The following is a 27,744-nucleotide window of genomic DNA, read 5'->3' as shown; positions in this document are numbered from 1 at the left end:
TAGGGACACCATGACTGACCCATTGCTTTAGTCCCTCTAGTCCACCTGGGGCCGCTGAGCATGGCAGATAAATGCCGTGGACAGGCCGGAGGCAGGGAAGTGGAGAAAAGAAGAGAAGTTTTGGGACGAAGGCTGGGAAAGTTAGGGCACATGGGGTGGGAACGGGAGAGAGTGGCACTCTGTCCCCTGCTCCCAAAACCTTTCATCCTGTTCTAATCAGACCTCTCCCTCTCTCTGTTTGTAAAGTTACAGCAGAGGACCTTCACCTGTTTGTGAAGTATTGATTGTCCCCACAGTGTTCTTTGAGGCATATTTACTGGGGGCGGCTAGATGACACTGCCGGGTTGCATATGAGCGCTGAATGTTTTTTAAGTTTCAACCCTCATGGAAGTTAATTTTCTTGTATTTCTTGTCTTGTTTCCACTGTAGAAAATTGTGTGGAGTTCCAGAAACTGAATGTGAGCAACTACAGCCATGTGTCCCTGCAGAATGCCACCTCCCCCGTCATGGAGTTTTGGGAGTAAGTGGAGAAGAACTAGTCTCCCTTGGCCTGTGGGGCCCTGTCCTGGTTCTGATCAATTGGCTTTGCCCTGTCCCCTGAAGAAGGCTGACTCTTCTTCCAGCCTGACGTTGCCTGGCTTCTGTGGGCATTTGGCCGCTTTAGAAGCAAGCGTGGAGATCTTCAGGGGTTTCCCAAAGGGACAGCTCAGAGAAATGCTTTCTCGTTCTTTGCTAACATGTCAGCATGCCTAGTTGCTTATTAGGGCAGGAAGTGCTTGGTGAAAGGATGGACAGTTTAAAACTTCATTTTGAACAAAAGAGAAGATATAGCATGTTTGCAATAAGCTAAGTCAAGCAAGAGTATATTTAGCCTAGAAAGCAGAAGTCTCTGGGGGCAGCGGGGTGGGGGGCGGCATTTTCTTTCAGTAGCCAAGGTGTCATGTGGAAAGGAAGTAGATCAACTTTAATGGATAGAGGTTAAAAAGAGGAAGGTTTCAAATGTGCTTAAGGAAGAACTCAATAGCATTGTCTGAAAGGACTTCAGAAGATTGTGAGTACCCATTCCTGGAAGTGTTTGACCAGCACAGGACTGTGGATCATTGCTGGGATTGTGTCTGAATCCAAATCCACTGAAATTATAAGCAGTGATTTTGTAGATGGGCATTTTCCCAGAGATGGGCATAGTTTTATCAGAGACCCTTACAGGGCTTGTGGATATGGTTGTATAAGTTGCACACTGAACAACCTGAGGAGTCATGATTAACATTATGAAGTGTGCACTCCAGAATTGTGTAATGTACAACCTGTATAACCATATAAAGTGGTCCCGACTTTGGAGTTTCTGTTATAGAGGTAGGAGGATCCCTTGCTTCAGGTGTTGAAGAGAAGTTTCCTGTATGGGTGGAAGGCTGGATGAGATGCTTTCTGAGGCTTTTCAATATGAAAAGGCCTGGCTTCATTGAAGAAGCCTCCCTTACCCGATGCTAATTAATAGCAGTATGTGTGTGGGGGGGAGGGGGCAGTGGTTTTAGGAGTGATTTTTATTCTTTTCCCAGATACCATCCTTTTCCTTCCCTTTCTAGAGGTCATTATGCTGAGTTTAGGTTTATTATTCTCATGTACATCTTTATACTTGTTCTTAATATGTATATGTACCCAAAACCACTGAGGTCTTTCCTGAATATTTAAAATTTTTATACGAATGGTATCTATTACTTACATTTTTATAACAACTTTGTTTCTTTGCTCAATGTTGGTTTTGAGATGTATCCATATTGGTACATGTAGCTTTGGTTTGTTCTTTCTTTTTCTTTCTTTCTCCCCTCTCTCCATAGACTGTTTCAATTGTATGCATAGTCTACGTTGTATTTCTCCAGGGCCGTTTGATGGGCATTTAGACTGTAGCCCTTTTTCCCACTGTTAGTAAGCACACTGGGTGAATGTCTTGTCCGTACGCTTTCTTGAGTGGAACTGCTGGGTCGTAGGGTACGTGTGTTGTCAGTTTTATCAGGTAGGGCAGAATTGTTTTCTCAAGAGATTGACCTAATTTACACTCCAAATAAGAGTGTGTGAGAATTTCTACTGCTCCACATTCTGGACAGCACTTGGTCTGGGAGGTTTTTGTTTTGACATTATAAAGGGTGTGAAATGATATCTCATTATTTTAAATTTGCATTTCTCTAATTACTGTTGAGGTTAAGCATCTTTTTATGTTTTTTTCACTATTTGATTTCTTCATCTGTGAACTTCAGGTTCATATCCTTTTCTGTTTGGATTGTCTTTTCTAACAGATATGAATTCTTGATACATTCTGGATACTCTTATCTTTTCCCAGTGTGTGGCTTTTCTTTGTTATTTATATGTTGTGTACAGAAATTTCAATTTTATTGAAGTCAAATTTGTCAATCTTTTCTTTTTGGTTTGGACAGTTGGTGTCTTATTTAAGATATATTTCCCTACCCCAAAGTTGTAAACATTTTCTGTATTTTCTCCTAAGAATTTTAAGGTTTTGATTTACATTTAGGAATATAACCTGTCTGGAATTTAATGTTTTTAATGTGGCATGAGGTAGAAATCCAATTTTTAAAATTAACCATATTTTGGCCAGGGGTGGTGGCTCACGCCTGTAATCCTAGCACTCTGGGAAGCCAAGGCAGGTGGATCCTTTGAGCTCAGGAGTTCGAGACCAGCCTGAGCAAGAGCGAGACCCCATCTCTACTAAACATAGAAAGAAGTTATATGGACAACTAAAAATATATATAGAAAAAATTAGCTGAGCATGGTGGTGCACACCTGTAGTCCCAGCTACTTGGGAGGCTGAGGCAGGAGGATCGCTTGAGCCCAGGTGTTTGAGGTTGCTGTGAGCTAGGCTGATGCCACAGCACTCTAGCCTGGGCAACAGAGTAAGACTCTGTCTCAAAATAAATAAATAAATAAATAACCATCTTTTTTAAAGCAGTACCTATTGATAATTCTTTCTTTTCTGGCTGATTTGTGATGCTACCTTCTACGTATAGTTTTCCTGCAAGGACAGGTCTGGTTTGGGACTCTCTATTCTGTTCCATTGATCTTTTTATCTATCAGTGTTAATACCATTCCTATGGTTTTATTTTAAGCCTTTAGCTGGTCAAGCAAGTCTCTCACTTTGTTCTTTTTCAGAATTGTTTTAGTCTTCCAAATGAATTTGAGAATCAGCTTGTTAGGTTAAACAATGCCACCAGCAACAATAAACAAAACAATTCTGTGGGAATTTGATTAGAAATCTATTGAACTTACAGGTGAATTTGAGGAAACTTGATATCTTTATGAGTGAGTCCATGAACATGGTATAGCTAGTTCCCCATTTATTTAGGTTTTTAAAAATGCCTTATAGAGTAGAGCTACTTAAATATGGTCTGAAGAGCAGTAGCATTCGAATCACCCGGTTACCTACCTAGACCTACTGAATCGTAGTCTCAAATAGAGCATCCATAAGGTTTGTGCTAGAGAGGAGGCTTCTGTGCTGAATGGGCCTATGTGGAATTTCCCAACCCTACTGGGCTATGGTTTCCTGAAGGAATGTCACAGAGACTTGTTTTGGACCTGCACATGTAAGGGTCTGCAAAACACGGTCTCTGTGCTCCCTTAGAGAGCCCATCCTAAAACCCCAGACTGGACAAGGTCTCTGGCTAAGTTACTGTTTTGCACCACTCATTTCCTTTGTAACATATATGGGAAACCTTAATTAAATCGTTATTTGTGTAACGTATTTGTTTATTATCTGTATTCCCCAATGGACAGTCATAGAGCAACACCTTGTCTGGTTTTACTCACCACTGCCAGGCAATGGACGGCCTTCGGTGACTATAGAATGGATGGATGGATGGATGAGGAAGGCAGACAGACAGGCAGGCAATATGTTCTAGAAAATACCATATGAGAAGAGTCAAAGTGGTCTCTGGCAAGAACTCATGCTGTCGTTAAGCCTCCCACCCAACAGCACTGATTACCTGTGGGATCCCTTTGCAATGTCTATACCACCTGCTCAGCTGGACACCAGTGGCAGAAAGGGACAGCTGGTCTACAGCCTCCTCATGTGCGAGGACCTTTTGCCGGCTACTTGGTCATTCAGGATGAAAGTCCGTGGAAGACTGAACCCCTGGTTCTAGTTTTCTATTCAGGTTATCAGATGGCATCTCTGTCTGCATCACCTACGTGGCACTGAATTCTGTGTCCTAAAAGTGCCCAGGTGCTGATGTGACACTGGCCTCTTCACACGATGCTTTTGTTGGGCAACTGTAATTTCTCTTTTCCTCAGAGGTGAGATTAGAATGTAGAGATTGTGTGAGATGCTAGGAGCATCCTATGAAAAGCTGCTGAGACACAGAAGTTTGAGAAGAGCTAAGAGCTGCATCCTTTAGTGAGAACATCCATTTGGCCTTGATTAACCCAAATTCCCAAACTTATTTCCTGTGGAATAAACTGGAATCTGCCCCACCGGCCAGCGTACCCCACACCCTGAATGCTCACGTTCCACTATCCCATGAAACACAGTCTGGGGAACACTGATAGGAAGAAGTTCTTCCTTAAATTCTGCCAAAAGTTGACTTCTGGGGCTTTGATAGAACATACTAATTCCTTTTCCATGTGACAGCCCTTCACATAGTGGATCAGGGTTCCTCAAAAACATTTCCTCACCAGCCCTCTTTGCTTTTTCCCTGTGTGGCTGGTTCACGAACGCCCCGCTTCTGCTCACGTCTTCCGTGCGCTTCTGTTGTGTTGTCCTTACTCTGCCCCCAACTCCGGGGACCCCAGCCAGGGCCGCATAAGCATTGCTTGGTCAGTGCCCCGGCTGCCTGCTGGTTCACTCGTTCGAGAAACGTCTGCGCTCCTGGCGCACATGAGAAGCACACTCTGCCTGTCTGGGGGAGGCAGACTCGGGAGACAAGGCCTCGGCCTCCGGAAGCAGGGGTCAGACTAGCCTGCAGGCCACCATACGATCCATTGCAAGGCGCCACTTCCCTCCTCACCACTGGCCGTGCCTTTGCCATGACCCTGGATACCTCCTCAGTCCCCTCCCCATGTTGAAGTTTGATTTCCCTTTTCAGGGTGTAATTAAAATTACTGGCTTAGCCCACGAAAACAGCTCAGGCCCCGGATCAGCCGTGGATTCTGACTCTGGCAGGGGGCAACTTACCTTCCTGATGTCAGATTTCAGACTCAGGCCGCCCTGGTTTCCCTTAGGAAGCCGTTACGCATCTGGCGTCGTGCGTTTCTCTAAGTATGTCTGCGGTTCTGAATTCCGAGCCTGTGTGCTCTGGTGGGGTCGAGTGCTGTTAAGTGTGCAAGCAGCGTGTCGGCATCAGATGAACCTCGATTCCTCCTCACTCCCCTTCTCAAGCCCAGACGTCTCATTAGTCCAGGGTTTGGGGAGCAACTCCCCGCTCCCCGCGTGCACAACCGGGGTAAATCCTTCTCGCACGGCGTCCGTTCAGCAAACGAGCCTGTGTGCTGGGCCTGCATCACGCTCCAAGGGTTTCCAGTTCTATTTCTTCATTCAGAAGGATGAGGCCTGGTCTTTCTGATTTACCTTCTCTGGGGGAGTTTTGCTTTTAGTTTTTAGTTGTAAGTCGTGTGGACATTTGACTTGTTTTCTTTCGGACATGCGATTTAGGATCAGAGGGGCTGGAGTGCAGCCTCGTTCTTTCTGTGGGGCAGGGGCGCCTCCCCGCCTCTCTCCCAGACCCGTCCTCCCCTCTGCCCCTTGCCCTCCTCCGTGCCGGCTTCCTCCAGCCCTGCAGACTCTCGGCCTTCGCTGTTCCCTTCGCCAAGAAGACTCCTCACCAGAACTCTGTGCGGCTGGCTCCTTCTTGTCACTGAGTCTTAACTGCAGGGTCCTTCGGGAAGCCCTCCCTGACCATCCCAGCGGGATCGGCACTCCAGTCCCCACCCCATCGCTCCTCCTTAATGTCTACATAGTTTTTATCTATCTGAGATCCTTGTATCTTTGTTTACTTGTTTATTCTCTCTCTTCCTCTGGTAGAATTTAGGCTCCATGTTGGCAAGGACTATGTGTAGTTTTGTTCACTGTTGTCTTGCCGGCACATTCTGGGTGCTCGATAATATTTGTTGAAATGAAAGAGTGGATGTTTCTCACCACTGTTGGAGTTCAGCGTCCTTGTCTGTGGACTGGAAACACTGTTAGCGCACAGCTGCGCGGCTGAGACCAGGACTGAGCGAGGCCGCTCCTGTACCGAGCGCGGCCCATCTGGAGCTGTTTGGAAGGGTTTGGATGTGTAAGCGGAACATTAGTGACAGGTTCTCCCATCTGTGACATGGGGACTAACGCTGCTCCCTGCCTTACCGACCTCTCTGGGTTGCCGTGAGGATTACATGAGATAATGCTTTCTGAGAGCTTCGATGGGTCATATGCAGGGTTCGTGAGTTATTTCCTGTTACTTGAGGAACAAGTGTCCCTTCCAGCCCTGTCTCTGCAGGCGCAGAGTCCCGGCTGAGCCCAGGCTGCCAAGGCCTGCGCAGAGTCAGCCAGTTTGCCTGGAGAAGCCTTTGTGCTCCTGCTGCAGCATCTGAAGCGCCCCCAGGCCCTTTCCCTAAGTCAAAACCGAACACTGTGTGGCACCATCTAATTCCGCTAGTTTGGATTACCTGCCCCTCCCCCACACCCACACCCTGCACGTGGCCAAAGTGAAGATTTTAGCCAGCAAGTTCTGGAGCCCAGTTTAAGTCATTGCTTCCTCCACCTGCCAAGTGTGTGGCCCTGGGCAACTCACAGAGCCTCTCTGAGCTCACGTGAGCTCCTCTGAAAATGGGGTGGCGGATGGTAAACGGACCTGCCCCTTAGGGTTGTTGAGGGTATCAGACAAGATGCTGCCTGTGGTAGGTGCTCGACAAATGGTAGCTGCTTATACGGGAGGACGTTATGCAGGGCTTGGGAAGTCCCTGGGGATTCTTTTCCACATTCTTTAGAGAAGGCTCCTCAGCTAGCTCCTGTTTGCCCCTTACAGCGGACATGGGGGACTCCCTTCGTGCATTTTTTCTTCACTTTACTGTTCTTTTGACATTTCTTAGTATAAACTGGGTGCTGGGCACCTTGTCATTAGCCAGAAAGACGAGGAGGACGCTGGCTCTGCCTGAGGAAGCGCACAGCGCAGTGGGAGAAGCTGGGATGTGGGGAAACAAAGTTTTCAGATTGCAGGGCACCAGGTCTACCTGTAGGATGCTTGCACGGAGCCAAGGCTTTGGGAGGCTGCATGAAGTTGGCCATACTGAGGCTGCGTTTTGAAGGATGCCGAGGAGTGAGCGAAAGGCGTGCTGGGGGGGAAGCGTAACACAGGCAGGAGCCCAGAGACCTGAGGCTACGTGTTGAGGCTTGTGGATTTTACCTGCAGGCTACTGCAGCCGGGGCCGTGGGAGGTTGGGGGGCTCTGCTGAGGGGGCAGGAAGGGGCCAGAGCATCTCGTCACTCACAAGTCTCCCCGAGCACCTACTAGAGGGCGGGTATCGTTACCGGTTCTGAGATGCAGCATGAGCGAAACGAAGGCACAGCCTGCTGGAGCTGACAGCACAAACAGCCAGACAGGCAGAGCATTGCAGTAAGTCAAGAGTCTCCTGCGGAAAGAGCCAGCGGGCTCAGGGGACAGAGAGCGTTAGAGAGGGCCTCTGGAGGAGGTGGCGTTTGAACAGGGAACTGAGGGAAGCGAGCTGGTGAGCGAGTCGGACCCAGCTCTGAGGCTGAGGCAGCAGTGGCCGTGCCCTACGGAGGGAGGCTGCGTGGGGAGTGGCGAGGCGGCCGGAGAGGCTGGGGCAGAGCGTGGCGGACCGTGGTGTCCTCCTACAGGGTTCGGAAGGCTCCCGAGGGATGCCTTCAAAGGTTATATTCTCGGAGTTGTAGGAGCCAAGGATAAGGCAGACCCCCCAGGCTGCCAGGTGGCCGTGCTGGCCGTGGGGCAGGTGCGGGAAGCAAGGTTCCTGCCTGGGGGAGGGCTGCTGGGGGAGGCGGGGTGAAAGCAGTCTTGGGAGGACAAGGGCTCCCCTGCCTGGCAGGGCCACACACTGAGGCAAGTGAGAGAATTAACACCTCCGCAGCCACCCCTCGCTGTAGGAGGCCCTCTCACCCCTCACATCCGTGGTGGGCTCGTCCTGACGGTGGCAGATGCGTGGCTTCTGGATGTGCCCCAACTCTCAAGCCTCTTTTATTCCTTTTCCAGACAGCAGCGGTAGAAGCCAGTTTAGCGTTAACCCTCAGCACGTGGGCGGCACATAGGCTTTGTCCCCCAAATCCCACTCTGGAGGTTTAGTCTGTGGCCTGAGCATGCTAGTTACCTTCAGCCTGGGCATGTCTACAGCAGCACCGTTCGTGACAGTTACAAAGAAAACGGTCGAGCGCAGTGGCTCACGTCTGTAGTCCCAGCACTTTGGGAGGCCGAAGCAGGAGGATCACTTGAGGCCAGGAGTTCGAGACTAGCCTGGGCAACATAGCAAGACCCTGTCTTTACAAAAAATAAAAAAAATTAGCCAGGTGTCATGGCGTAAGCTTATAGTCCCAATTGCTTGGGAGGCTGAGGCAGGAGGATCGTGTGAGCCCCGGAGTTGGAGGCTGCAGTGATCTATGATTGCACCAGTGCACTCCAGCCTGGGTGACAGAACAAGACTATGTCTCTGAAACAAAGAAAATAAAGAAAGAAAAAAAGAAAACGGACATGTGTAAAATGTTCTTAAATATGACACTAATTAGATAAATTATACAACAGGTAAAAAAAAAGAGGCAGAAAATGTGTTGATATGGAAAAGATCTCTAAGGTGAAAGTAAGTGAAAAGGTGAGGGTGTACAATGTTGTATAAAACACCAGATGCATAAAAACTTGTGTCCTGTACATGCCTTTATACCCATAGAACATGTCTGAACACAAGCAACTATTAACAGGTCACCCAGGAGTGGGACCAGGAGGGGATAGAAAGAGAGTTTTACTTTTGGCTTTGTATTCTTTTGTAGTGTTTCAAATTAAAAAAAAGATTAAAATTAGGAACATGTTTATCTCATAATAAAAAATAGGAGCCATGGTGTTACCGAATAAGCTGTTATTCATTATAATGATCCCTCCTGTGTGTGTGACAAATCCCATTTATAGTCCTGGCTTCACCCTGCTAATCTTTATGGGTTTATTTATTTATTACATCATTTTTGTTAACATTAGCTCATTTAATTTTTTAAATCAGCCCTGTGAAGAAAAAAAAAATCTCCATTTTACCATTAACCAAACATAATCTCAGAGACACTGAGCGAGTACTCCGGCTTGTGTCCCCAGAGCCCAAAGCCGTCCTCTCTGCCCCTGGGACCCCTGGTGCGGTCTGGGAAAGAGGTGCTCCTTTCTTGGGAGAGGGTCTGGGGTCGTTCTGCTGGCTCCTCCTTAGCCCAGCGAGGTGCTGGGGCCCCTTGGGTACAGTTGGGGAGGACAGGCAGGAGGTGCCACTTAGGACGGAACCAGAGAGTCCCAGAGAGTCATGGGGAGGAGCTGGCCCAGGCAGCCCTCCAAGCTCTCAGGAGATTCAGCAAAGCAGACCCAAAGCAGCACTTTGTGCCAGAACAGGGTGTTGTGACCTTTTGATTCCAATTTCTGAATATTTAACTGATTTTAAAAATAGTGAATGTTGTTGTAAGCAATTAAAACACAGCAGATACATACATGGGATACGTTTGTATGTCAGATTACATATAACTTATGTTTCCCCCAACTCCGCTCCCTGAGACAGAACCGGTAACAGTTCGGAATCTCACCCTGCCAGCACCTCCCTGTACTTTTGGGTCCATTCTTCTCACTTTCCTTTGTGCCCCATCTGTCAAAGCGCACAAGGTCTGACGTTCAGAAACGTAATCCCCTCTTCCGCTGCCTTCCTCTCACAGAAGTGGGTTCTCTAGCGGACACTTGATCCCCTTACTGCAAAGGTGGTCTCTGTCTGGTTTTTAGTAGAAAATGTAGGAAGTATGTTTTAAGTAAAAGAAGAAAAAACAACACACAACAGCATTTCAGTTCCCAAGCTGCTGAGGTAGGGAGGGCATTTTGCCAAAGCCGGCTATTCCGGCTCTCTTGTCCCCATCAGACCCACCCTGGTGGCCATCCCTGAAGCACGAACCAGGCCTCCGTCACCAGGCACCACGAAGGGCTTCTCCCCTGCCAGTGACGTTTAAGGGGTGGAGGCCCAAGGTCAAGGCGAGGTCTCTCTCTCGCCCGGTAGGAAACCGTCAAGGCCTGGGGTGCCCCCTCGGCGGAGCCCCTGCGCCAAGAAGTCCTAGTTAATGCCTGCGGCTCATCGCAGCCTGAGTGCTGCGCTGATGGCCTCCAGCCGAGGGGCGAGGTGATGCTCATACCTACGGTTGTTGAAATGCTATTTAAAAGTACCGTGGTTGAAATGCTATTTAAAAGTACCGTGGTGTACTGCGGGGACCCAGAGGCCTCGGCTTTGGGGCCAGACGGCAAGAACTTGAATCCTGTTGCTTCCACTTACTAGCCTGTGGCTCCTTCCTCAAATCTCTGCACTCACCTTCTCTGCCTGCAAAGTGGGAGTAATTGTTATCGTAGCAGCAGAGGTAGTAATTGGGCTTAGTAAGTCCTGAATAGCTGTGGTCTACTTGTATTATGTGTTCTCGATCTTCAGAGTGAAAATATTTGTGCATAAACTCAGCCGGGAGGGTGTTTGTGTTTGCGCCTTGGGTGTCTCACAGCACGTAATGCGGAGCAGCGATTCACTGGGCCAGGAGAGTTTCTGGGGCTCCTGTTACGTCCGGATGGGTGTGGTGGAGGAAGGGAGGTTGCATTCCATTACCAAGCGCCTGTTGTGTACCCTGGCCCTGCGCATGGCCCTTGAAGCACATTACTTCGTTTAACCCATCTGCCCAGGGGACAAATGATGCACTCGGGGGCAGTGACAGGTTAAGGGAATTGTCCACAGTGCCTGTCACCGTGAGCCAGAGCCCCGCCGGTCTGGGACCTGGTCTCTCTGCTCCTGCCTGCATCTCCCCACCGCTCTGTGCTCCTGCCCGTGTCTGCAACGCGCTCAGCCACCTGCACGGCACAGGTGCAGACCGTGCCTGGTGTGCGCCTCCTCTCTGCAGCCCTGGGGCCTGGGCTCTGCAGGGAAGAGTTTTTTAGCAGAGGAGGAGTGTATGTCACAGGAAAATAAAGGAAGCGAGGAAGGAAGAAACTCATAAGGAGTGGCCTAACAGAAGGCTCCAAAACAAACAAGAAACCTGTTGGGTTACGCCTTCCCTGGGTTTCAAGAGGTTTCTTTAGGAAATGACTTGAGTCTTGTTTTTAAAAGAATACAGTGGTGTCCTGCTGAGCGAAGCGTCTCCTGTGAGATCAGTCCGGACTCTGATCTGCTGTGACGGCAAGATGTCAGTTGATGCTGGCCTCTGTGGTGTCCTGCATGGCCCTGCAGCCAGTGGCACGAGGCATTAATACATGAATGACTTAATTCAGGGTCCAGAACAGAATAACTCGACCAGGTTATTTTTAATAGAACCACAAGGAAGTATATAAAACTCTGCAGATTCACACACCCCCTGCCCCCCAGCTGCGACTCAGGTTTCTCCCCGCCGAGCAGGGCAGGCAGGAGACACCCAGGATCAGGGTAGCACGAGAGCTGGGGCAGCCTGACTCTGCCACCTGTGCGTGGGGACCCAGGCAAGTAGTTCAGAATCCCAGTGTCCTCGTCGGTAGACGTCACCGGTCAGTGTGGGCATCTCTCTGGCCGTGCCCCCACGCCCCCCACACCCACTTTCATTCAAAGGATAGAGGCGAGCGCCTGAGATCCGGAGGGATGTGCCTGAGCCAGGAGCAGACTCCGCGCCCCACGCTGCCCGCCTTGCCCAGGGCTGTTCCTTACGCACCGCGCCCTTCCTGGCCGCTGTCCCTCCGTGGCAAGCAGTGGCTCTTTACCAGCTGAACACGGAACACCTCAGAGGGGCCGGGGCAGAGGTGGGCCAGCTGTGCCCGAGCTTCCAGTTGCTTGTTAATGCAGACTTACTTTCCTTTGGCACGTGCCGGGGCGGGCATGGCCCGGCAGCTATTTTGGGCTGCCTGAGTCCTGGGGAAGCAGAAGGGGCAGGAATCTGAGGACCCTGGGGCCCCAGCTGTGGGGTGGTGAGACCCCTTCCGCTACGTGGGATCCGTGTTCCAAGGGTGAGGATGGGTGGCATTATGAACCCGTGGTGAGTTCCCAAAGCTACGACAGCCCCTCTATCTCTCACCCTGCCTGTGCATTTTGCCTCCTGACCTGCAAAACCTGTGTTCACGTCTCCCTATGAGGCACAAGTTTTGGGGACTTTCCCTGTGTTCCTGCTGCTCTGAATAGTCCCTGCCTCCCTTCTGCTCTCCCCACTCCCTCTGCCCTCCCTGGGTCCCACCCTACAGCTGCGGAGGGCAGAGCAGGCATTGAACTTGGGCTTGGGAGACCGGTTCCAGGCCAGGCTCCGCCACCCCCGGTTCTGTGAGCGTGGGCAACGTAGACATCTACATGGAGCGTGTGTTTCCTCTGAAAAATGAGTGTGAAACAAGATAGCATTCGCTAAAGCGCCCCATGCTCTGTTCCAACCGTGTATTCCTCACAAAGTTAGGAAGTATTGCTTTGGAAAAGCAGGAGCATGTGGGGAGGACACTTCTTTCTTAACAACTTTTTAATAAGTTTATTGAGGTATAATTTACATGCCATGAAATGCGCCCCTTTTAAGCATACAGTTTTGAGCAAATGTACCGAGTATGAAGCCATCACCACAGTACATGGCCCCTCCCCCGAATAAGACCTCTCGTGGCCGCTCCCGGGCAATCTCCACACCCGCCTTTGTGTCTGTGGATTGCCTAGTCTGGACATTGCATACAGATGGAGTCACACAGCTTGTGGTCTTTTGTGATTAGTTTCTTTCATGTAACATAACATTTTCACGGTTCATCCATGTTGTAACATGAATCGGAGCTTCACTCCTTTTTGCAGCTAGATAAAATTCTATCGTATGGATATACCACATTGTGTGTATCCATTCATCCGCTGAGGAACTTTGGGTGGTTTCCACTTTGGGCTGTTATGAGTAATGTTGCTGTGAACATTTATGTACACATTTTTGTTTGAACATAAGTTTTCTATTCTCTTGAGGCTATACCCAGAAGTAGAATTGCTGAGTTTTTTGTTTAACTTTTCCAGGGAGTGTCAAACTGTCTTCCAAGGTGTCTGGACTGTTTTGCATTCCCACCAGCAGTGCATGAGAGTTCCATTTCTCCACATCCTCCCGAGCATTTGCTGCTGTCTGTCTTTTTGATTCTAGCCATTCTAGTGGATGTGAGGTGGTAACTCATTGTGGTTTTAGTTTGTATTTCAGTAAAGAACAGTTCTAAATAAATTTGAGAAACATTGGGTTAGATAAAGCTATACAAGTGTCTTTATTTCAGGACTCTGAGAGTCTTTAATATTCTAATAAGCATTGAGAATCTCTAAGGAAGTCTAGAGTATGCAGTACTTTCTGAAATGAGGTCCCAGTGTGACCTGGGAACTCAGGATTAGTGTTCTTTGGGAAGCATCAGCCTAGGACAGAGGTCAGCAGACTACTGGCCAGATCCCAGCTGCTGCCTGTTTTTGTAAATAAAGTTTTATTGGCAGAAAGGCAGACCATTCATTTACAAATAGCCTGTGGCTGCTTTCACACTGCAGGGATAGAGCTGAGTAGTTGGGGCAGAGACTGTGTGCCTTGCAAAACCGAAAGCATGTACTCTCTGTCCCTTCACAGACAAAGCTTGCTGAGCTCTGGTCTAGGAGTGTCTGCGCACAGTGAGACTCTCAGTGTCAGTGGGGGACGGGACCAAGGGAACATTTGAGAGGCTTTGTATTATCTGAGCTGGTGCTTGAAGGACAGGCAGGATTTTGACAGTTTGGGAGAATTGGGAAGGACGTTCCCATCCGAGGGAATAGGGGGAATGAATGCCGGAAAGTGAGGAAGGGCAGGGTGACTGGGGACTTATGGGGACGTGTGTGGCGGAGGACAATTTCTGCAGGGACACAGGAAATTGGAGAGGTAGCTCCAGACTCTCCAGCCATCGTAGGTCTGATTCTGTCCCTGCCTCCACTGACACCGTAATTACACAATTCTGCTCCACCTTCCCCAAGACAGGGTGGTGGTTCTGAGCTCTGCCTTTGAAGAGCTTCAGATGTGGCTTCAGGTTCTGCCCCTGCCTTCCTGGGCATGTTGCCTCCCTAGGCCACAGTTTCCCCATCTGTAAAATGGGAATAATATTTAAGAGTTGCCCTCACCTCGGAAGATGCTAGGAAAGTTAGATTCTACATGTGGCATGCTTGGCCCTGGGCAGCAGGTGGGAAATGTACACTGTCACTGTCCTTGTTAATACCTTTATACCCCTAGATAGTAAGCTCCCTGAGGGCAGAGCAGCCTGCTTATTCATCACCGTAGCGGTGCTCAGTGTAGAATTAGCACCCAGGAAATACCAGCTGGATGAATGAATGCACCATGCAGACGCCTGAAATGCATGCCGAGGAGGAGCCTTGCCGAGTCCCCAGCTTGGTTTAGCGGTGCTGCGGACTCTGTAGGAGGCCTCCCAGACATGGGAAGAGTTGAGGGGACTGCACCTCTTTCTTCCCAGAAAAGTGAGGGCAGACTCCCCCCGGCTGCATGCAGCGATGCTCCCCTGGAGGGGGCAGGGAAAAAAAGCACATTTGTTTTGGCGATGGCCCTTTTTTTGTTTGTGCGTTTGTTGCTTTGGGAAACCAGCAAGGCTATTTATAGCTCAGCCCCTCAGCACCAGCTTTAGGGCGGTCTCCATGGCCCTGGCAGCACTGTGCTCCATGGCAGGTTGAAGAAAGGTGATCTGTTTGCCGGCTCCGTGCAGGACATGAAGATGAGGCCTCCCCGGGCTGGCTGGGAGCTGCTCCCACGTGGTCCGTCCCGGGCTCCAGGCTGGAGGGAGTTCTGCTCCAGCTCTGCTCTCTCTGGCCAGACCAGCCCTTCTTCTGGAGCTGGAAGCTTCCTTCAGGTGTGAGGCCGTCTCCTTCTCTCCAGACTCTGCATGCGAGTGGCTGAGAGGGAGCAGATCTGGGATTCTAGCCACTGCCCTTGCACCATCAGGGACAGGAGAAGCCCCGCGCAGGTGGCTTTCTGGCGAGGCAGTGGAGTGTGTCACCATCGAAGAACCTGTTTTCAAATCTCAGTTTGGGCAAGTTGGTCAAGCTGCTTCACCTCCCTGGGCCTCAGTTTCCTCATCCGTAAAGCGGGTATAGTCATGTCCCCACAGTGATTGTGATGCTGTGAGGACCGAGTGAAGCTAGATGGGGTCTCTCGGTGGCACCTGCTGCAGTCCCCTCCACTGCCAGCTCCTCCCCATCCCCTTCCTTCCTCCAGGTCTCTGAATAAGGAAGGATGCAGTTTGCTGTTAAGCTCACCTCTCAGGCTCCCCAGCTCCTTCCCTCCCCATCTCGTCTGGTAGAGAGGACCTCTCCAAGCCGGGCTTGCCTCACACCTCCACCTGCCACCTCCTCCTCTCCTGCCCCCTCATTCCCTCCTGTATCTGAAGCTTCTCCCTTCCTCCTGACTCCTCATCAACCAGCCCAGTTGTGGCAACCTGACAACAAAACAAATGTGGGTCACACAGCCCTTGTACCGCGGGGCCCCTCTAGCTGCCGCTGCCTCTCGCTGACCCCTCAGAGCCAGACTTCCCGAGGGTCTCGCCCCCATCTGCTGCCCACCCGGGTCCCAAATCCCAGAGACCTCGCCCCGTCTCCCCAGGCTGCCCTCCAGTTGCAGATCGGCTGCCTGCCCGTGGGGTCTCCCTCTCCCTTTGCCTTTGAGGTCTTCATCCTCCTGTTCCCCCCGCCCCCGCCTCTCTGCCCACTCCTTCTCTGCCTCCTTCAGGGGCTCTTCCCTTCCTCTCTCCGCCTTGAGCTGTTGGGGTTGCAGGCCCCACCTGTCTTCCTTCCCCAGCTCTTCCAGGACACCCCGAAGGCCAAGGGCCTGGGTTTGAATCTCCTCCCTGCATCCCCCTTCTGACCCTTGCGTCAGGACACCCAGTGGCCTCTGGACATCGCAGCTGCCTGGGTGTCTCCCCAGCACCTCAAAGTCATCTTGTCTGACGGAAGGATTAGCCATCTCCTCCTCTCTGTCCCGACCACCACATCACTCCTGCTCAGCTAATGCCCTGGCCCCCAAGCCCCGGGGCCTGTGGCGTGAACCCTCGGTCGGCCCAGGCAGTACCTTGTGCCTCTGCGGCCTCAGACCATCCACTCCCCTCCCTCGGTCGGGACCCTCCCTGCTGACTGCACGACTGAGGCCAAATTCCCCGCACCGGTGCCCTGCCCCATGCCGCCCTGCTCGTTCCACCCGCTGTGGCCAAATAGTTTCCTGAAGCGTCCAGTTGGCGGGGTCTTGCCCCTGTTGGTAACCGTCCTGGCCCCCTGCCACTCTCGGGAAGCAGCCCCAGCCCCTCAACAAGGCTCACGGTCTGGCTCCTGGGCCCCACTTGTCCGCATCCTTGCCCCACTGCTCACCCGGCCCAGCTGCGCTGACCCGACACACCACGCCCTTCCCGGGCCTTGCGGAGCACTCTCCAGCCTCCTGGCCTTACCCTTGGTGGCCTTTCTGCTCTAAATGCTTCCCTCTCCTTTGCTCACTCCCCTCCTACCCTTTAGCACCCCGCCCCACCCCCACACTCTGATATTGACCCTGGTCCCCAGCAAGGGTCCCCTACTGTGCCTAGGAGCTCCCCCAGCCTTTTTCTGCTAGCACCCTCTGCACGCTCCACTGTCTGTTTCCTTGTCTGTCTTTCCCATCAGACCACGGGCTCTGTAAGGACCCCCAGGCTTAGCTCGGTGTCTGTCACACCGATGGCACTTTGGGAAGTATTACTTGAATAAATGCATAAATGCCATGTGCTATGCACTCCTCTTACCTGGTATACAAAGGCATGTACGATTGTTTTAGGAATGCATTTGCTGTGGCTTTAATTTGTAAAGAAAAGAGAGAAGTGGTGGGTGATTTCAGGGTTGTGGAGAAATCCAGGAGCTAGCATCAAGGCTGAACGCGTGGGCTCGGAGCCAGGATCCCTGGGCTTAAATGCAAGTTCTGTGGCTTGGGGTGAGTCTGGGCAAGCTACTTAATCTCTGTGCACCCAAGTTCCCATCTCCGACAGGGTGATAGTGATTGTGGGGATTGTGGGAGGGTTACATGCATTCATCCTTGAAAAGCCATTGAAGGTAGGTATCATTATTCCCATTTTACAGATGAGGAAGCTGAGACTCAGAGAGGTGATATCGCTTCCCCGAGGTGGCGCAGCTGGTAAGCAGCAGAGCTGGGCTTGGAGCCACGGGTTCACAAGGCCTGGGGACCTCCCTCCAAGCTCTCAGCTTTTAGCCTGTGGTTGGAAAGCTCCAGAAATACTCTCCTATGGCCTGAAAAAAGGTGCTTCAGGAAGAATCTTCTGTAGACCTGGTACATAGTAGGTGCACAATAAGTATTATTCATGTAAATGAGTCCCTCCAAAGGGCTGCATCTAGTCTTCAGCATTTCTCGCTCCCTGAACAGTGTTGGGAGGTCTGTCCCTGGGTCCTTTTTGGCCAGGGTGTTGGCAGCAAACTCTTCCTTATTCAGACCTTTCTTCTGTCCCAGTGCTTCGTGGGGGAGGGTCATTAAGAAAGCTTTTTCCCAGGAAGAGCTGTGCCTTCTCCAAGTCTCCGGAGTTGAGTGCCCCAGCCCCCACACTCTCAAAAGCTGCCCTTGTGGGTTTCAAAACAACCCCACAGCCCTGCGTGCTGAGAACCTGGCCTCTGAGCCCCTTTTTCTTTAGAAACTGAAGGTCCATTCCTAGTTCAAGTCAGCGTTGGTAAAACCTAAAGAAAATAGTTTGAGGATGTTTTCAAATAGTGTCTGGTGGAACAAAAGAGCAATTCATCCTCCGTAGCTTTTAGTAATCTGCTTCCCATTCTGGGAATTAGATTGTTCAATTAAGCGAAAGGGTGCTGGAGCAGGCTGCATGACTCAAAAGTTTGCAGCATCCAAAATGTGGAAGAGAGGGGCGCGGAGCCAGCTTGCGCCTGGCGGGCCTGCCCCTCCTTTCCCCCTCTGTCCCTGTGTGGGTTCCAGTTTTCAGATTCCCAATTCAGAAAACAACGACGTCGCCAACAAGAGGGCTCGTGTGTGAGTGTGTGTGTGTGCACCCGGCTAACTAGGGACCTTTGTGAGTGTGTCCTCAATGACAAGCTCAGCACCTGGAGTGGCTGGTGCAGGGGCCCCTCAGTTGCTCCATCTGCAGTGGCCCGGACTCTTTCCAGCTCTGGGTTGTCCCTTCTTGTTCAGCAACTGATGGGTCTTGGGGACAGTTTGGGTAGCCGTGTGTAAGGTGCTAAGCATATGGCAGCCACAAGGTTCTTAATCTGGGGACAAGAGAGTCAGTGGGAACCCTGAAAATTCCTGCAGGATTTTGTGAGTGAGGGTATTTCTCTGGGGAGGAAGTCCATCCCTTGGGTAACTTCTCGAAAACATCCATGACTTTCTCCCCAAGTCCCCTCCAAAAAAAAAAAAAATTAAAAACTGTCCAGATGGGTTTTGTAGGTTAATCCTTCCTTACAGGAAACTCTCCTCCGTGGTGCTCCTGTCCTGCTGTGTATACGACATCCCCGGGGAATCGTGGTGTGATGCAGCCCCCTGGGAGCCCCTTTGCAAAGGGGCCTCAGCAGGTCTGGGGGGGTGGGGTGGGTGCCCACAAATGTGTGTGTTTCTGGCAGGTGACCTAGGGACCATGCTCTGGGACGTGCTGCTCTGCTATAATAATAGATGCTGTTCAAGGTTTTATTTAATAAGGCCTGTAGTTTTAAAATTAATTAAAGCTAAGACATAAGAGGCAAATACAGTAACAATTATCATAACCGAGCAGCTGCCTCCTTTCTTTCTCAAATAACTTGCACTGCTTTTTTTTTTTTTTTTTGTCTTATCTTAGTGGAGGGCAAGGGCCATATGCTGCTTACCTTTTTATCCTGGGACCTAAGGTAGTGCCTGGCACACAGTAGGTGCTCAGTGCATGTGTATTCAAGTGGCCGCTCCCACCTCTCCTGGTCGTGGGTCTGAGAACTGGTTTCCTCTCGAGTGAATCCGTGGCCTTACACGGTCTGATTTTGTCTGGGGGCCTGCCTGATTTCTCCGGCTGGGGCTGGGACTGGAGGGAGCCTGTAGACCAGTGCTAATTGGTGTCATTGAGTAATTAATGCAGAATCAGGCCCCAAGCGGATTCCCAGGGAGACAGACACTGAGGGTGGCTTTCATGCTTGGTGGGATGGGCGCTCCCTTCTCAAAGGACGTTCCCAGAGTGCCGAGGCGACTGGCATGGCCTGGTGGAGGGTGGTTTGGCAGCCGGAATGGGGTTCGTGGAGTGAGTTTGGAGGGGTTTGTATTGGTGCCATGTCTACACAATATGGAACGTGGCGAGTTTGACTTTAAAGAAACACAAGCCCCTGGGAGCCAGGCCTGTGTCGACTCTGAGGAACTGATGGGCTCTGAGGGAAGGCCGAGGCCAGTGGCCTTAGCTCAGCGCACCCGGGGTCCTCCCTCTGCAGCCAGGGCCCTCTGGGACACCCCGCCTGTGGCCTGACCGTCAAGGCTCCCTGTGTGCCTCCTCTGTACCTCTCCCGCTGTGTCCTTCTCATCCCTGTGTCCCAGCGTGCTGTTCCCAAAGCACACCACGCTCTGTCTTCTGGGTTTTGCCCATGTTGTCCCCTCCACCTATCACAATCGTCACTCCTTTCTTCTCCTGGCCAAACGCCACTCATCCTTTAAAGCTGGCTCACATATTGCTTCTCCCAGGGAGCTCCCCCGCCCCCCGGTCCCCAGCCCCCAGCAATCGGGGTGGGTCGGGTTACGGGCTGTGACAAATGCCCCCTAAGATCTCAGGAGCTTAAAGCAATGATGTTTATTTCTTGCTCATGGTACATCTCTCGGGAACTCAGGCTTCTAGAGGCTCCGTCTTGACATGTGCCTCCATAACGACAGCAGAGGTAGGGAGAAGAGAAGATGCAGACCCATGCCACCTGGCCCTGGAAGCTTCTGTCTGAAGTGACACATGCCCCACTGTTGGCCAAGCAATAGGTGGAGCAAGTCCTGTCACCACCCTTGAGTTCAACAGGGCAGGGATGTGCAGTCTTCCCTCGGGGAGGGAGATGAGATGTTTGTGGACAGTAATATGGTCTCCTGAGGTCCCCAAGGCAGGCTGGGTGCACCTGCCATTGAAGCCCTTACCTTGCTGTCCTTGTACCGCATCTGACAACATGTGTGTCTTCTCCCTCAGAGAGTGAATCCGTGATCCAAGGTCTGGGGACGTGGGTCTTGCTCCTCTCGGAGGCCCCTTGGCCAGCCCAGGGTTTGGCCATGAGGATGCATGTGGGCCCGTGGTGGGGGAGGGTGAATGGACGCATGGGCCCATCCCTGCTTCTCTGCAGCACTGGCTCTGCCACAGGTGGGCTGTGGTGGGCTGTCCCCAGCCCCAGTGACTCTCCCCACTGCCTTCTGCAGGCACCGGGTCCTGGCCATCTCTGATGGGATCGACCACATTGGGAGCCTCCGCTGGGAGCTGGCCTTGTGTCTCCTGGCAGCCTGGACTATCTGCTACTTCTGTATCTGGAAAGGGACCAAGTCTACAGGAAAGGTAAGAGGTAGATCTTCAAGCAGCTAACCTTGGGCAGGGGAGGGCATGAGCTGTTCTTGCTCAAGCTCACAGGGGACCCAGGGAGTGGGGGGAGGTCATGTTGTAAAGGCCAGTGCTTAGGCTGGGAGGTAGGAAGAGCACTGGACTGGGAGTCCACTCAAGGCCCAGAGTTGGCACCACCCAGCTCCACCACGCATTTGCTGCACACCTTAGGATGATTCAGTTTTGCCTGCTGAGCCTCAGTTTACTCGTCTGTGAAATAATAAAGCCTTGCCCCGTCTGTCTTACTGAGTTGAGTCACACAAGGTAAGTGGGTTAAAGGGCTTTGAAAACTTGGAGGTGCTGGGATCCTGTGATGATTCACGTGTAAGTGACGTGGTTCAGGTGCGTGCAAGGGCAGCTGATACTGGCTGTGTCCACTGACAGGCCCGAGATCTCAGGGATGTGTTTCTCACACGTCTGGAGTCTGTGGCAGGAGCAGCAGCCACTTCTGTCTTGTGGTCTTGCCGTGCCACCTGCACCGTGTGGCCTCTAGGGTCACTGCCTCACCAGGGGAAGAGAAACAGGAACAGGCAGCCGGCTCCTAATTGCCTTGGCCTGGAAGTGACACGTGGCTCTTCCACTCAGACTGCTGGCCAGAACCTGTGGCATGGTCTCACCTCGCTGCAAGGGCAGCTGGGAAGCGGAGGGCTCACACAAGGATCGGTGCAGAGGTTATAAATGTGTGGCTCACGGCCAAATCCTGCTCACTTATGTGCTTTACTTAAACAGAGAGAGGGGAGGGGAGGAATTCATTGCCAACATTTAGAAATCAGGAGATTTCGCATGGAAAAAAGAAATCTGATTCTGGCATTGCTTGGAGAGTGAGAATATTTGGCAACCCTGGGATTGTGTACCCACACAGCAGCGTGCGGTCGAGCTGAGCTGCAGCCATCTCTTTCCAGGGGACGCTGGTTGGCCGCAGTCCTACCCGTCCCGATTGCCCCCAATCCTGTGGCTGAGAGCCAGTGCCAGTAGCTCCTCATCTCTGCTACTCATTTTTTTCTTATGGAAAATAGGAAAATGGAGCATTTCTTATGCTGAGGTCACCCGGCTACCTCTCACCTTGCCTGCCTGCTTCTTGTAGGCAATTGCTCGTAAACTCTGCTCTAAGTTCTTGGCTGGGGCAGGGCTGTATAAAGCCTCCAAGGAAACAGGAACCTAACACCTCGGGGCCCTTTTGCAAAAGCTGTTGCCCTCAGCTCCCACAGTGGTGAGTAGGATGAAGAAGAAACTACTGAAATGTTTCAGGTGGGTGCATCTGCGGGAGGGAAGTTAGGAGAACACAGCAAAGAGATCAAGAAACTATGCTATAGGTGATAAGAAGGCTGGGGTGTACTAAAGACGGTCATAAAGGTGCCAGGGGGACCACAGAAATTAGAACAGAAACTCTCATGTCCCTTCAGCCAAGGTGATTTTGCTGATCTTTGCTTTTTCTAGTTTGTATCATAAAGACAATAGGATTTTTCTGTTTTTCCAAGTTTAAAATTGTTGCATTATTGATATACTTCTTCAGACTACATACACACCATTCCCCTCCCTGCAGTCTCTTCTGGCTAAAGAAGAGAAGAAGGACTGGAGGGCGCAGGGACCAGGACTCAAATCCCAGGTCTGTCACTCTCTAGCAGTGACCTTGGGTACATTGCTCAACTTCTGTAAGCCTCAGTTTCCTCCTCTGTAAGAGATGATTGGTAAGTGTGCTCGCCCATGGGGTGGTTGTGAGGATGAAATGCAAGACGACCAGTGCTTAACAGAGAGTGTAACTAATAGTAAATGGTGAGTAAATGATGATTTTAAAAAATCTTATAAAGATAAAACATATTCATTAAGAAGTTGTTTCTGAGTATCTGCTATATGCCTAGAATTATCCAGTGGCTGTCTCAAGGTAGCCTCTGCCCTGCCCAGATCATACGTGCAAGTGCTTCGTGAACCATGAAGAGAAGGAAGCAGGCATCATGGCGGGCATTACTGTTATTTCTACTCCGATTACCACTTCTTGGGAGTTGACGCAGAGGCCGGTGGGGCTTGGTGGGGTGGTGGCTGTGCGTGGTTGCAGGGAGGGCTACTTGGACAAGGTGTTGTGCCTGCACATGCTTGGGACCTCCAGGCCCATGTATGACCTGGAGCACTTGGGCCCAGGATGTGGCCATAGCAAAGTCCTTGGGAGGAAGCTCAGGCCCATGCTGGGGCCATCTGCTAATGGCTGGGCTGTCGGGCCGGCATGTTAGAGGTTCCAGTGCAGGAACTGGGTTCAAGGAAGGGCAGACAGCTATGGTCTTGGAGCTTTTAAAAGAGGCTTACGGGGAAGGCAAGAGAGAGAGCTCGTATCCACTGCCTTCTACTCACTTGGCACGTTGCTGAGGGCTTTCTACCTAAATTAGTGCATCAAGTCCTCACAAATTGGGGAGTTATTGCCCCTATTTTGTAGATGGAGAGCCTGAGGCTGAGAGAGGGCGCGTGGCCTGGCCACGGTTCCATGGCGACCCTGCGCCTCCATGCTGACCCCAGAGCTCCTCCCTCCTCACCTCTCCTTGGACTAGTGATGAAGATTCAGAACGTTGTGGTGTCGTGAGTGATGTCATTTGAGCCCCCTCTCCTCATCGCTGGTAGCAGTGGTAGTGCCAGCAGGAATGTGGCAATAGTTGGCAGTGACAGTTAATATTTACTGAGTGCCTCCTTTGCACTCACACGCCTATTCCGTTTAGGGTTTGGGACAACCCATGAGATGGGGGCTGTCATTATCCACCTTTTACAGATGGGGAAACTGAGGCTTGGAGGGATTAAGTGGCTTGCTCAAGGACCCTCCAGTAGGAAGCAGAAGACTGGGATGAACTCTGAGTATTGTAACTGCATAGCCCGTGTTGTGGATAGGTGTACTGTCATGCCTGTCTTCTGCGATGTGGGGACAATGACAATTTTTTTACAGGCCAGTTATGAAGAGTGGTTAATGAGATCGCTTAGCACATAGTAGGTGCTCAGTGATTGTTAGCTGCAGCTTTTCCTAAATGGTGCTTTTAAGAGAAACACTGAAATCAGATGAGCCAGTGAAGCATTTTCCTGAAGACTGGGCCTCTCTTCCATGTGTCCCATGCCCAGGGCCAGCATTAGCACCCAGCGTGAGACGTGGTTTGCTGGAGCTGTGCAAGTCCTCAGAAGCCATCTGGTCCACCTTCCCTTATTTCATGGGTGAAGAAACTGAGGTTCAGAGAAGGGAAGGGACTTGCCCAAGGCGACACAGTGAGTAAGTGTCGGGCCAGGAATGAGAGCTTGGTGCCCCCGTTCCCCAGCTCTATTTTATAAAGGACACAGTTCTGTGGGTCACATCTGACAGTTTAGGGAGACACCAGGGGTCCCTGCATGGGCAGGTGGACTTTTCAGGGGAGGAGCTGGCACTTTTGCTCCTGTTTACTGCTTGCTCCACTTTGGAGACGAGCCCAGCGTCCAAAGGTTTCTGGGTCCTGTACAAAAATAGCTAAAAATAAAACATTGGGTCATCTGAGACTTCCTGAGTGGGCTGAGGTCACCCTGCCTCCTGCCTGGGAGACCCTGGCCAGAGCAGTTGTCATGAGGCTGTTCAAGGAGGAAGAAACCCGTCTCCCCATTGCCGTCCAGCTGTGACTGAGCTGGCATTTCCCTTCATCCCCTTCCTGAAAGTTCCAGCCTGCTTCCTATGCTCAGACCTCAGCAGAAATTTCTGTTTATAATAATCGTTCATTAATGCAAGGAAGGACTCCCGGCCCCCTCCTATTTCCAACACCCCAGGTGACGTCCCAGCAGCACTGGCGTTATCATCTCCCCAGGGACAGCTTCCACACGTGTTCTTCTCCTCCCTCCCCTTTGGACCCCTCCTCGCATGCCTCACGATCTTCTGTCACAGAGGCCGGCATGCACGACCTTCCCGGGGTCACACGAGCAATCTGTACTCTCAGAAGAAGCTACTCTGAGCTGGAGAGATGCTACACTGCCCTGGTCCCAGCTTCAGTGCGGCAAGATGCCTGCCATGTTACCTGTTGTTTAATAGCCACTGGTGGAATGAACGGATCCCACCTGTGCCTTGGTCCTCCGGGAAGGTGCCAGGAATACAAGGGAGAGGTCGGTGGACAGTCTTGTCCCCACAGCGCGTGCAGCCTGCTAGGGTGGGGCCCAGACAAGAGGTTGTAACTCAGAATATCAGTGCTGGCATTAAGCAGTACAACAACTTGGCGATTCCAATGGCTGAGAGTTGGGGCCAGAAAATTAAAGTCCCAGAGAGGTTCCAAAGTTTGCCCAAGGCCACCCCACTTGGAAGGAGCAGAGCTAGGAGTCAAAGCTGGGTCTGCCTGCCTTCTGTAAGCCTGGTCTTCCTCTGTTCTCTCCTCCCGCGTGGAGTTCATGTGCAGATTCAGTGCAAACACATAGCTATGTTTCTGAGCACACAGTAGGTACTCATCAAGCAGTGTACTTCCCTGCTCTAGTAAGATAGCGTCAGTGTTAGTTCTATGTAGTTATTCTTCCTCTCTCTAGACACTATTGGCAATTCCAGAAATCTCCTGTGGACAAAACCCCCCACCTTTCTCAATTGTATATTAAGTCCTGGGAAAACACAGGATTCTGAAGTCCAAAGCACTTGCTTTCTCTAGGAGGAAGCTTCCAAACTTCCAGGCTATTTGTAACTTGACATCTTCTGGATGAACAGTTTCACTCTGCGTATTGGGAATGGGGATAATTGAAATTTAGTGAGCAGAGTGTGGCAATATCATTGTGATTTTCCTATGTCCTTATTTTGTTCATCAACCAAATTCATCTTTTCTGTCCCCGTCACCCTCTCCTCCTCCTGGTTTCTTAGGCCTGAAACTACCAAGCCATTTTGGATACTTCTTATCCAATTATTGACCAAGTCTATTTTTCTTAAAAACAAACAAACAAACCCAAAAACATCCTGCCCTCTCCCTTTTTGATGTCCACCCACACATTGCACAAACACTGAGCCTTCAGTAGCTCCGCAGCACCTCCAGAGTGAAAACTGCTCTTAGAATTTCCCACTTGTACAGACATTGCTGACATGCAGCATGATACAACTGAAATGCTTTGCATTCTATAAAACAATAATTTTGAATAAATTCAATTTTTAAATTCCATTTTGTCATACTACAGCATGTGCAGTACTGTTATGGTTTTTTGATATTTTCTTAGTATCTCTATGCATATTTGTTGAAGCCAAAAAAAAAAAAAAGAAAAAAGGGAAAAAAAGAAAGGGTTTTCGTTGCTGTGCATCCTTCTCTTGTGGCTTTGCTGGGCTTTAACGTAATCCAGGGATTGGCCAACTATGGCTTTAGAGCCAAATCCGGCCTACGGCCTGTTTATATAAATAAAGTTTTGTTGAAACACAGATTCACTCATGTAGCTGCGGCTGCTTTTGTGCTACTACAAAGGCAGAGCTGAGCGATTGCGACAGAGACTACGTAGCCCACAAAACCTCATGTATTCGTGAACTGGCCCTTTACAGAAAAAGTTAGTGGATCGATAGTCTAATCTATTAAACTAATTTAAGCAAACTATTTCCCATTTCACAAGAAACCAGTATGTAAATTGCTGTCACCCAAGCACAGGGCCATTTCAAATGCTGAAAAGCAGTATGACGGTCTCCAGTGGAGATGTCCTCTGAGGGATCCTTAAAGTCTCACCCTGCCTTTCAGCCCAAAGTGAGACATCTCTAATGTCCAAGTACTCGTTTGCTAGGGGCTAGCAATGTTGCCCCCTCACTCGTTCATCCTTTCATTCATCCACTGAACGTTTACTGTGCACCTACTATACGCCAGGCACCGGGGTGGGGGCAGGACCGTGGGCTTCTGGTCTGGTGGGGGAGATGGAAAATAAACAAGCCAGAGAAATGGGGCAGGCGACAGCGTGGGCTGCGGGGAGAAGCATGAGGCAGAGGACTTCCTCAGGAGGTCCGGGCTGACTCCGTCTGCAACGAGGAGGGTGCACGGAGGCCCAGCCAGCAGCACAGGTGAGATCTCAAGTGGGAAGGGCCTGGTGAACTTGCGAGGCGAAGCCAAGTCAGCGATGGAGAGAGCGATGGTGGCAGGAGATCAGCAGGGAATCGACAGGGGAGAGGCCTCATCGGGGAGTTTACTGTACGGGCAGTGGAGAGCCGCAGAGCGTGTCACAGCAGGGCTAGCGCTGTCTGATCATAGTCCTTGCGGGCTGGCTCTAGCTGCTTGCTGTTAATGGGCTGGTGGGGAATGAATAGGGGGCAGTGGGGAGCCCTGTTGGCAGATGACCAGGCTGGAGGTGGCCATAGAAGGGAAAGTGGTGGTCAGATCAGAGACACTTTTTGGGGTGGCATTCTGGTGCCATACAAGATCTTGAGACCTTGCTGTCCTTTGTTGTTGGGGCAGGGGCAGCTGGCCCAGCCTCTGGCCCAGACACTCTGCCCTCTGCAGACAGCCATCCCTGCCCACCAGACAGTCGGGGTGTCCCTCCCCGCTGGCTGCCGTTCTTTGCCCTCCCTTCTGCCTGGTTCCTTCTTCCGTCCTCCCCTTGGGGATGATTTATGGATTGTTCGCCTTCGTCTCCTGGTCTCCTGGAGCAGTGCTTGGGAGGGGAGGGTGCTGTAGAAACAATTCCATTCCCTTCCCCGCCTCCTCCTGTTGCCACTTTAAAGGAAGCTGCAGGATTAGCTGGGATTTTAAGAATCATGCCTTTTCACTGCCTTAAGGCTCTGTTTTTATTCTTTTCAAAGCTTCAGGACACTAAGGCAAGGAAAGCACACACACACACGCACACACACTCACACAGAAACAGCTGCAAAGAGCCTTGAATTGATTTTTCTCTTTCCCTTCCTTCATTCACCAACAAGTGGAGGAACTGGAGGTGGCACAGGACTCTTAAGCAGACTGTGTGGTCTGGAGCATGGTCACAATGAAGCCACTGCCTCCCTAAGTGGTTCCTTCTTCCCTCCAGGCCCTTTTCCAAGGCCTTAATACATTCAGTATCACAACCCTACGAGGAAGATACAAAGACTGTACCCATTTCACAGATG

General features: G+C 51.0%; 1 protein-coding gene across 2 annotated transcripts in view; it reads left to right on the top strand.

Annotated features, from left to right (window-relative positions):
• The window catches only part of SLC6A11 (solute carrier family 6 member 11), a 117,073-nt gene that overhangs the window by 6,885 nt on the left and 82,444 nt on the right, over positions 1 to 27,744 (top strand). For both annotated transcript variants that reach the window (XM_069483977.1, XM_069483975.1), the window contains 2 exons: positions 430 to 520; positions 20,549 to 20,681. In XM_069483977.1, coding sequence (XP_069340078.1) covers positions 430 to 520; positions 20,549 to 20,681 — 224 coding nt within the window. The remainder of the gene's footprint in view (positions 1 to 429; positions 521 to 20,548; positions 20,682 to 27,744) is intronic.

Source organism: Eulemur rufifrons, chromosome 10 (genome assembly GCF_041146395.1).
Source record: "Eulemur rufifrons isolate Redbay chromosome 10, OSU_ERuf_1, whole genome shotgun sequence".
NCBI lineage: Eukaryota > Metazoa > Chordata > Mammalia > Primates > Lemuridae > Eulemur > Eulemur rufifrons.
The sequence above is the reverse complement of the archived record's forward strand: the minus strand, read 5'-3'. Positions and strand labels throughout refer to the sequence as shown.